The sequence below is a fragment of the Elephantulus edwardii genome, unplaced genomic scaffold (assembly GCF_000299155.1).
Source record: "Elephantulus edwardii isolate Elephantulus edwardi_28Jun2011 unplaced genomic scaffold, EleEdw1.0 scaffold00401, whole genome shotgun sequence".
In the NCBI taxonomy this organism is placed as follows: domain Eukaryota; kingdom Metazoa; phylum Chordata; class Mammalia; order Macroscelidea; family Macroscelididae; genus Elephantulus; species Elephantulus edwardii.
The window spans coordinates 515,561-526,287 of NW_006400151.1; the positions used below are offsets into that span (position 1 = coordinate 515,561).

The following is a 10,727-nucleotide window of genomic DNA, read 5'->3' on the forward strand; positions in this document are numbered from 1 at the left end:
GTGGAGGGACAGCGCAGGAGAGGAAAACCCTGAATGAGATGGATTGATTCAGTCGCTGGGATAATGGGGGTAGGTGTGTCAGAGACAATGAGAGTGGCATGGGGCAGAGCAGGGTTTAGGCTGTGGTACAAAGGGTCACTATGAGTCGCAGGCCACTCGATGGCACATAACAGCAGCAAGAACAACAACAGCAACTAATTGGAGTATCGTTAACTTGGTAAGCGATTTGTTCTCTCAATTGCAAACTGTCTGTGAGTCCCTTTCAACCACCTCCAATGGTGCTCTTGGATCTTATCTTTGGACACCAGCGCCTGCTCTAGCTGGTCCCACTCCCCACCTGCCTGAGAGTTTTCTCCAGATCAAACCTGTTCACTGTTCACCAAGCCAATTCTGAGAGGCAGCGGCCCTACAGGATAAGGAGGCGCCTTCCCGTTGAGTTTCCAAGGCTGTGGATGTTTGGGGACGCAGACCCATCTTTCTCCTGAGTAGCGTCTGGTGGGTTAGAACCGCTCACCTTTTGGTTAGCAGGACAGTGCATTAGCCACTGTAGCCGAGACCTCTCCTGCTGGAGTACCCAGCCCAGGGACTCTCCCACGGACACTGTCCTCGTAACTCCTCGTCTCTTAACCTTCCTGAACCCCTGGTGGAAGGTTCTGGACTCTGCAGACTTGAGTCCACTCTGTGTACGTGAACTGCACATATGGAACGGGATTGGGGTCCGACTGCTGGGCGCTGCACGCTCTGGGGCTCCGCTCACCTTACGGCAGAGCTGGTCGTGGGTGGGTGTGCACTGGACAAGCTTTCCACTTGTGGAACAGGGTGGGCCTGCCCTGCAGGGACCCTTTGAAGAGTCTTCTTGGGGGGGGCACGTGTCCTTGCTGAGGGGAAGTGAAGCTAAGTCAGTAGGAGGTATGGTGGTTCCGAGAGGAGAGCGTGCTCTCAGTCTGATGCCACGTCCAGTTGGCGCCACCAGGCCAGCAGGGAGGAAGTGGCTGTTCCCACACGAAATGAGAACCAGGCAAAGGTCGTGTTAGGCCGTTGGCCCTATAAGGAGAGCCTCTCCAGCAGCCGTGAGCAGAGCTCGGAGCCTGTAGAACTTCACCATGGCGACTATGGCCTTGCTCATCGCCGTCCTGTGCATTGAAGCTTCCATGGCCACTGACAGCTGCCCAGGTGAGTCAGGCTGTGCTGGATGGGCCCTTCACATGCCCACACCCTGAGGGCTGCTGGCTTCTGCTCCTGACCACTCCCTGAGTGCTGCCCTGGGGTGAGTCCGCACCGACAGGGCCCCTTTCTTCTTCTCAAGAGCTCTTTTACTCCTTTGCATCAGTTTTCATAGCTCAGAAAGGACGGAAGAGGCAGGGAAGTCACACATGGAGGCAGGAGACAAACTCCCTCCTGGTGGCTGAAAGGATCCACAGCTGGGTCTTCTCTCGTCTCGGCCCCTCCTCTGTTGAACCAGGAGCCGTGGCGTGGACTCTGGCTGTGGGGAAGGATGGGGCTGATTATGGAGCAAACACGTGCACACAGACACGCACAGCGGTAGCTGCTGGTGTTGCTGGTGGATACACACACTTTTCCTTCTCCACATTTCAAGTTGTAGAAAGTGTCTGAGATTGTTGTTGGGTGCCGGAGTCAGCTTGACTTACACAGCAGTGAAAACTTCCAGGTCCTGTGTCCCCTCAGTCACTGTTCTGTCCACAGCTGTCCCCACTGTGCTGGTCCATCTCTTTGAGGGTCTTCCTTTTCCCCTTACTGGGCCAAGCCTGGAGTTCTCCGGGGATGAGTCCCTCCTGACCTCCTAACATCCCGTCCAAAGTACATGAGGCGAAGTCTCGGCCTCCTCCCTGCATTCTGGCTACGCTTCCTCCAGGAGACCTCTGTTCTTTCCACAGTGCGTAGTATCGTCAATATTCCTTGCCGATATCAATTCAAAGGCACAATTCTTTGATCTTCCGTATTCTCTGTCCAACTTTCACAGGCCTACGGGACAATCTAATATTAGTGTATATTTTTCCAACCAGCAAAAATTCACCTAAGTTTAAAAATTCAATAGCATCCGTATCCAAGTGTGAGTCCTGACTTGCCAAATACCACAGTTCTCCGGAAAAGCTGAGGGGTGTCCACGAAGAAGAGGCTTCCTCAAGAGGAACGCGAATACAGACTATGTGAACAGAAAGGATGACGCAGAGTGCCCGTCTGTGTCTGGAGGCCTGGCCAGCCTGTACCTTTGTGTTCTCAGAGGACAATCTGCTCGCAGCCACACTGACGCAGAGTGACAGGCTACTTGGATTTGCCCTTGGGCTCTGCCTGCACTTTGCCCATCATCCACTACTGACCAGAGCCCCAGGCGGCTAGATCCCAGCGCCTGCAACAGTGGGGACCCTCACTCCAGCTGACCCTCCCGCTGACGCTGTGCTGCTGTTGGCCATCCTGGCACTGCCCTGGCCCACAGAGCACTGGGGCAGGTTCTCTCCCCAGGCACCTGGCTGCCAGCTCTGAGGGACCTTTCTGGCCAGGATGCCTATGCCAAGTGTCCTTGTGTCTGCCTCCAGAGGTCAAGCTGGTGGATCTGAAAGGGACTGACAAGCTCAGCATTCTTCGAGGCTGCCCAGGGCTGCCCGGAGCCCCGGGACTCAAGGGAGAGGCGGGTACCAATGGAGGGAGAGGTATGTGCTTGACAGGGGAGGGTGTGACGTGGGTGGAGGAGCCACCGGGTGCCCTTCTTCAGTCCATTCCCGAGATGGGCTGTGCTGAGGGTGGACTTCAGATGGGGGCATTGCACCTTGCGGCCCAAAGCTGCGCCAACAGCCACCGCCATGGGGGCACTTTAGGAACGAGCCGCCTCATAACCGCTTTGTGGGACGGGAACACTCGGGGCTTTCGCAGAGGATCCCAGGCCTCGGGCTACCCCTCACTTTATGCAACTCACTTTACGGCAAGACGTACAATATCTATGCTCTGTCCTATTTTTGCCTGGTTATTGGGTGACAATGTTCACTCACAAAGCTGGAGAAGAGAGTGGACACTCCAAGAAGCAGGGCGCTTTCCCGGTCCTCAGAATACACAGGGCAGGTGGACACGTGACCCAGCTGCTCTACACTGTGAGGTCCCTTGAGTCCCAGCTCAGGCTCTGCTGAGTCGTGAGTGCCCACGTCTCTCCAGCAAAGGAAGCAGAAGCGAGCAGGTCCACCTGGCGGTCTCCAGTGCCCTGAGCTGGCACGGGGACCGTGTTGGGGTGGTGTGGACCCCTCATGTCTGTTCAGTAGGACACTCATGGGGTGCAGGGTGAGGGGTGACACATTGGAGACAGAACAAATTTGTGCCTTCTACAAGATCTGTGTGGCTAATCCCTGCCAGATCTGAGGGGCCAGCCTCATGGTGCTGGACCTTCCAGTGGGACCTCGATCCTGGGTCCTGGGGAAACAGGAAGGCTCTGGGCAGAGGAAAAGATGCTGACCCCATTTCCCTCGAGCACGTCTCCCCAGTGAGTGGGACTAACCACCTGCAGCAGCCCCCAGGGCCACCCCTTCCACAGCCACAGCTGCGCTGTCAGGCCAGGCCTGTGGGAGGGGAGAACTCTTCAGTCTAGGAATTCTGAACTCTGGTTAAGAGGGTCAGCCGAGGGCTGCGGCCATGGTGACCAGGACTACTAAGAGCAACAATCCCAGGAAGTGTGTCTCAGGCCCCTACCTCTGAAAGGAGCCTCAGAGACCACAACAAATAAGCACTTAACTACTAGCCAGAAGGTAGGTGGTTCAAATCCACTCAGAGCCGCCTCCTGGCAATCTGCTTGGAAACCTCACAGAGCAGTTTCCTGTGCACACGGGGACCCCATGAGCCGGAAGAGCAACCAAGGACGACAGCAGGTAAGGGGCTCTTGCTCCAGGAGATGTGTTTGGAATTTGCAGGAGAACGAGGCTCCCCTGGTGCCCCTGGGAAAGCAGGACCTCAAGGGCCCAAAGGTAAGTCTTTGACAGCACCTGCTGTGAGCCCTAAGGGCAGAGTTTGGGTTGTGACCTGTGTCCCTTGTGATGCTCCTGCTCCCCTGACCACAGGTCTAGCCCAGCTGACCTGACCATGGTCCAGTAGTAGTTTCGGGGGTGAGGTGGGGTGATATTTAGGCCAACAGAGCCCTTAGCATCTTCCAGATTAACCCATGCCCCTGCCACCCCTCCCAACCTCACGCTCATCCCTGGGTTCAACAGAGCTCCCTTCGCAGTGGCCATCTGGCCTGAGTGCAGATGACCTTGTGTGTTTTTCTAGGAGAACCAGGACAGAAGGGGGCTCGAGGAGAGAAGGGTGAGTCACCTTGCCGGGGGGAAGAAGGGGCACTGCCTGGCTGGGTCCACAGAGGAGCTGGGGGGAGGGGGTACTGTCTGGCTGTGTCTGTACAGGAGGCTCTCTGGCTCAGCCATGCCCATTTCTAGGTGGGTCTGGGACAAGCCCCGCCCTCCGAGGTGGGTGGGGCAAGGCGTGCCTTCTTGCTTCTCCCAGTTTTTCCCAGACACGCCTCCCCTAGTCTGGCTCAGGCACCTGGGCAGCTCTGCCCTGTCCCCTCCTGGTCTCTAATCCTCCAGGGGCCACATCAAGACCAGGCAATGGATGAAGGCCATAGTTGGTCGGAGGAGGATCACGGGGACGTCACACATCACTGCCCTTCACAGGGATCGTACATAAATACAGATTGATATTTGACAGAAGTTGTAACATGTTTCCTGACGTATTTCCCAGAATAATCATTAGAATAGTAGTGAATCCCTTTGCTCGCTCACCTGTCCCCTCACACCTACTGGAAACTAGCTGGTGTGCCCTGAAGACCAGCATGCACGCCCACAGGTGCTTACACCTGTCACAGGTGGGCGCACTGTCAACTGTGCAGAGCCGGGGCTCTCCTCTACCTACGCTCAAACCCACCCACGCAGAACGGCTCGTCCACAGCAAACACAGCTGATCTTCAGTCCCGTTGACTCTATTTAGGACGTGGCATAGTGAGTTGGCCTTGTGCCACTAAACAGAAAGTTGGCAGTTCAAATCCATCTGGTGCTCCGCAAGAGACAGATGAGAAGCTCTCCTTCCAAAGACGCACAGCCTCGGAACCCCAGGGGAGGGCCGCCGTGACAGGACCAGCTGGAAGTGACCGCTTGTCTCTCCCGGACCCTGGGGCCGGAGCTGGCCTCTCTGACATGACGGCCCTTCTCTCATCTCTCACTGCTGTCCAGTTGGAACTGAGCCCCTGGTGACATCACTCAGGAGGAGATGCCCACCTTCCTCCTGTGGAACAGCTGGCGGATTTGAATCGCCTGCCTTTGGGCTGTGGCACAACTCCCCGTGCACCAGGCCACCAGCTTCCTGCAGTGTCCTGGATACTGCTCCCCTTCCCCGTGTAGGGAAGCAGAGGGGGTGGGGATTTTCCACAGATGATGTGACGTGATGTCTGTTCTTGTCACATCTCAGGAGAGTCCTGGGAGCCTCAGGGATGTCGCACAGGTGAGTGATGACAGGATTTCGCATAGGTGGGTGACGGCCCCAGCCCCCTCCTCAGCCTGCCCAGTGACCCCAGCTTGGGCCCCTTCCCATCGCTGCAGCCCCTTCTCCTCCCATGTTAGCTAAGTATCCGAAGAGTGTGGTATGGACGTGTGAGCAAACAGACACAGAATGATGACACGTCAGGAGACAGACTGACCACAGAGAGACGAGGGGGGAGACTGACCACAGAGAGACACCAGGAGGGAGACTGACCAGAGAGACGAGGAGGGAGACTGACCAGAGAGAGAGACCAGGAGAGAAGACTGACCAGAGACAGCAGGAGGGGAACTGACCACAAGCCATCAGCTCCCATGATTGAGCATGGCCACAAGCATGCACTTGCCCAAAGCCTCGAGAAGGTTCGATGTTGAAGACCCACAGACCAGGCAGAGGAAGTGATGCTGAAGGGATTCTGAGAATGTGTCTGTTGAGAGCACGGGGCCGAGCACAGCCCAGAGGAGACACTCTTTTTACTTGTGGTGGAGGGTCAGGGGCCCGGAACCACATCACAGCAGCTTCAGGACGAGGCTTTGGACACACGTAATCCATTTCCAACAGGCTGCTTGTTCACTGCCCCGTCCCAGACCTTCCCTGCCTTTGTCTCCACTGGCGACCTTTGCCCACCCACCCAATGCCCTATCCTGGCGCTACCTTCACACACCCCATACCTTCCTGCCCAGTGACCCACCTCATCTTTCCCTTTCACTGTGCAAGACCCCTGTCCCGGCACCCACGTTTCACACAGAACTGGGGGCTGGGCGCTGTGAGCTGGGGGCTGGGGGCTGGGCGCTGTGAGCTGGGGGCTGGGTGCTGTGAGCTGTTTCCTGTCTGCTCCAGGACCCCGGAGCTGCATGGAGCTCCAAACCACAGGAAACATCCTGAGTGGCTGGCACACCATCTACCTCCCTGACTGCCGGCCGCTGACAGTGCTGTGTGACATGCACACGGACGGTGGGGGCTGGATCGTGAGTGCTGGATGCTGGGGACTCTTCAGCCTAAGGGAGTGTTGCTGCGGCCCCCACACTGTCCCACTGGCCTGTCTGAGGCCTTGGTTTCCCTGTCCTCACACACAGAGGACAGACCTCTCCCATTCTCTGAGGGCAGGAGAACTAGAAATGGAGGGTGGGGCAGGCCCAGGAGGGAAAGATGCTGGAGCCGGGAGATAGGAGCCCACCCTTCCCAGCTGTGTGTCCTGAGGCTGTAGCACCCCCTTTCTGAGCCTCATCTCTGTGGTGATGGATGGGGAGCCCTCACTCACTGGCCTGGGCAGTTGCTGAGGCCCATGTGGTACTGGTTCATGTGGTCTGTGAAGCTGTGGGAGCTGTGAGATCTAGGCTGAGGGCTGTGATGCTACGGGCTGTGAGCTGTGGGCTGTGACTTTGTGAACTGTGAGATGTGGGCAGTGATTCTGTGAACTGTGAGCTATGGACTATGGGCTGTCAACTGCCGATTGTGAGTTGTGAGCTGTGGTCGGTGAGGAGTGAACTGTGGGCTGTAGATTGTGGACTGTGATGTCGTGAGCTGTGGACTGTGGACTCTGAGTTGTGAGGTGTGATACATGTGTTGTTATCTGTGGACTGTGGGCTGTGGGCTGTGGACTGTGATGTTGTGAGCTGTGGACTGTGGGCTGTGAGCTATGATACATGGACTGTGATCCGTGACCTGTGGGCTGTGATACTGTGGACTCTGAGCTGTGGACTGTGGGCTATGAACTGTGATACGTGGACTATGATCTTTGATCTGTGAACTGTGGCTGTGAGCTGTGACATCATAGACTCTGAGCTGTGGACTGTGATTTGTGACCTGTGACGCTGTGGACTGCTGTGACGTATGGGCTATGATCTGTGGACTGCAGGCTGTGCTGTATGGGCTGTGGGCTGTGAATTATAGGCTGTCGGTTGTGGGCTATGTGCTATGAGCTATGGACTATGGGCTTTGAGCTGTGACATTGTTAGCTGTGAGATGCTGCACCCGTGTGGGGCTCAGGTCCGTCCTGGACTGCAGCTGTGAGCTAGTACCCTCTCCCTAAACCCCACTGGCCCTCAGGTTTTCCAGCGGCGGATTGACGGCTCCGTGGACTTCTACCGGGACTGGGCCGAGTACAAGCGTGGCTTTGGCAGTCAGCTGGGAGAGTTCTGGCTAGGGAATGACAACATCCACTCCCTGACTGCTGACGGTGAGGCCCGCGCCCTGCCCAGACCCTCCCAGCACAGCCCCACTGACCCTGGACACAGAAAGTAGGACCCTGGGATGTCGCTGCATCCAGGGATGTGACATCACTTATCATCATGGTACTTGCACCTCATAGCCTAAGAGTAAGGCCGTCCTGAAATATATCAGGACTTGTACGGAGCACCTGTTCCACGTGGGGAGCATCTGCACCACGTTCATGCCCAGGAACCTGTCACTGATGTGTCAGTTCCCCTGGAGATCCTGGGGAAACAGCAAAGCCCCTCCAAATGCTCCCTCCAAGGGACACACAGACAGCCCTTGAGAGCCGACCCTAAGCCCCTTCCCACCCCCACCTTCCACACCTCCTGGAGGAAGGTCTCTGGCTGGGAATTGAGAGTCATCTCCCAACAGGCACCAGTGAGCTCCGGGTGGACCTGGTGGACTTTCAGGGCAACCACCAGTTTGCCAAGTACAGCTCATTCATGATGGCAGGCGAAGAAGAGAAATACAAGCTGGTCCTGGGGGCCTTCGAGGAGGGCAATGCAGGTGAGTGTCTGCACCAAACCAGGGTCTGGGCCTCAGAGCAGGGCGGGCAGCCAGGGGGTTGGGGCTGGAACCCTGCCTCCACTTTTCCTGGGTGACCTTGTCCCTGATCCCCCGTTCTTCCCTCTGTGAGGACAGTCACCAATGTCTACGTGCTCAGGTGAGATGGGGTCAGGTCATGTGACCTGGTACAGCCCCTCGGGGTGTGTCTGCTGCACTAGGAGCAATTACTGACCTTTGTCACTTTTCACACCTGGTGAGGACAGCCATGTGACACCTGTCCACAGCACTCTCCTTCCTACAGTCCCGGGGTATGAGTCCTGGGGGACAGTCATTGTCTGAAGGCTGCTCTGGTCACATGATTGGGGGCCTTTTCCTAGGTAGCATCTCTGGGACCCCGCAGTGCTCCTGAGTGCCCTTAGGGGTCTCGGGGTAGCTGAGGCAGGGAGTCCATGCACCTGCCATCAGCCCGGAGCTGCCAGGACGACACATGGACACATCACATCGCCGTGAGGGTTTTGATTGAGAACCCCAAGTGTGCGTGTCTCTTTAACCTGCCGGAGCTCTCCCTGTGAGCCCCTGGGGAGACTGAAGGGCAGGACTGACACCTCACTGCAGGTGGGGCAGCTGAGCTCAGGGGTAGAAGTTGTCCCTTGGGGACCCAGAGCTCAGCCTGAGACCAGAGGTGGGAGGAAGTAGGATGATGCCCTGGACGAGACCACACACGTTGACCAGTGCTGACCAGTGGAACTGGGGAGGGAAACAGTGACCAAGAGGGACGTGTGTGAGGAAGGGGGGTTCTTCAGAACAGGGGCTCTGCTCAGAGACTGTATGGGGAGGGGGACCCTTGATGACTGGGGGAGGGGCTGGCATGGGGCCCCTGGTAACTGGGGGAGGGGTTGGCACAGTGGGACCCTCAGTGACTGGGGGAGGGGCTGGCAGGTAGGTACCCTCGTGACTGGGGGAGGGGCTGGCAGGTAGATGCTGAGGTTCCTGGTCACCTGCCCTTTCCTCTGTAGAAGGAAGACAGCAGACACCTGGGACATGGTTGGGGCAGCCAGTGGAGCTGGGGCAGCAGGACAGCCCAGAGCAGAGAGCCCGCTGGGAGGAGGGGGGCTGTCTTGGGGAGAGGGAGTTCTCATTGGGGCCCAGGAGGGAGCAGTGTCTACAGGAGGAAGGAGGCCAGGTCACGTGCTAGGTCCTGAAAGTGCTTCTGTTCTTTCGTCCCGCTGCCCTGGGTGGGCTCTGACGTGTCTGGTGTCAGGCCCTCTGGGGAGGGTGGCACCAGGTGGAAGCGGGAGGCAGGGCTTTTCTACCTCACCTTCACTTTTCCTCCCCAACAGGTGATTCTCTGACAATACACAACAATAATTCCTTCAGCACCAAAGACCGGGACAATGACCAGAATTCTGGAAGTTGTGCCGTCATGTTCCGCGGAGCCTGGTGGTATGAGAGCTGTCATAGGTCCAACCTGAACGGTCTCTACCTCGGCGGGGCCCACGAGAGCTACGCCAACGGTATCAACTGGAAGGCAGGGAAAGGGCACAACTACAGCTACAAGATGTCAGAGATGAAGCTGAGGTCCAAGTAGCTTAGGTCAGGGAGACTGCCTGACCCCTCGGGACTGGTCTACCCATAGTGGAGGGGTCAGTGTGGGGAGCACAGTGAAGACGGTATCAAGAACATGCCCTTCATCCTCCTGACAGGGAAGAGCCCACATCCTGTCCCCTTGTTCAGTGCCCCTCACACCCCTGTCCCTTCAGCCACGAGAGGAGAGCTGTTACCCCAGAAATAAACACTGCAGTCCAGTTATTGCTCAGCAGCCAAAGTGTGCCCTGTGTCCACTGGTCTGCTGGGTGAGGCTGACCAGGTCTGCTTATGTAAAGTGTGTCACTAGGTGCGACCAGAATACCCTTAGAAGACAGCATTTCAAACACACTAACACAGGCTTCAGTGAACTGTGCCCTACTTCCTTTTTAAAAATTTTATCTTATATTAGTTGCTGTTAACAACAGAGAGACCAGTTGGCCTAGTGGATCGAAAGTGATGCTACCAAGTCAAAGGTGGGGGACTCTAATCTGTGGCCCTCAGGCCCGTTTTTGTTTTTGGTCAAACATTCTTCTGGGTCGTATAGCCCTGATGTGTCCACTTGCCTGCCATACAGAGATAACTCATGGTCACTGTGAGGCTGAACACTGTGACACTGACGTGTCAAATGTGATAGTGGTCACCCATGGTGGACAGTGTTTGGTGGAGCTCCCCGATTAAAACAAGCCCAGAAGCAGGAGTGGCATCCACTTCCATAATAGCTTGTCTCCGGAAACTCTATGAACCTGGAGAGAGGATAAATGCCACGCAGGTGTCGAGGACCTTTGCTCATGGGGTCGCTATGAGTCGCCTATGACTCGAAAGCACTTAATATCAACAATTGGTTTGCTTACAAAGTTCATATACACTGTGTTTCACAGTATTCTTCATTCACG

At 56.5% G+C, this 10,727-nt stretch overlaps 1 protein-coding gene across 1 annotated transcript; it reads left to right on the forward strand.

Annotated features, from left to right (window-relative positions):
- The first annotated feature begins 1,112 nt into the window (after window positions 1–1,112).
- FCN2 (ficolin (collagen/fibrinogen domain containing lectin) 2) lies at window positions 1,113–9,835 on the forward strand. Its single transcript, XM_006902381.1, has 9 exons — window positions 1,113–1,173; window positions 2,556–2,669; window positions 3,912–3,965; window positions 4,267–4,302; window positions 5,458–5,490; window positions 6,367–6,494; window positions 7,576–7,705; window positions 8,113–8,247; window positions 9,588–9,835. Exons 1-9 carry the CDS (start codon window positions 1,113–1,115, stop codon window positions 9,833–9,835), a joined length of 939 nt encoding a protein of 312 aa, XP_006902443.1.
- The last annotated feature ends 892 nt before the right edge of the window (window positions 9,836–10,727 follow it).

Excerpts from the sequence above, each read along its gene's own strand:
- FCN2 (XM_006902381.1), top strand. The coding sequence starts at position 1,113 with ATGGCCTTGCTCATCGCCGTCCTGTGCATTGAAGCTTCCATGGCCACT. Across the intron at positions 4,303-5,457 it reads GGGGGCTCGAGGAGAGAAGG|GAGAGTCCTGGGAGCCTCAG; the intron begins GTGAGTCACCTT and ends GTCACATCTCAG. Across the intron at positions 6,495-7,575 it reads CGGACGGTGGGGGCTGGATC|GTTTTCCAGCGGCGGATTGA; the intron begins GTGAGTGCTGGA and ends ACTGGCCCTCAG.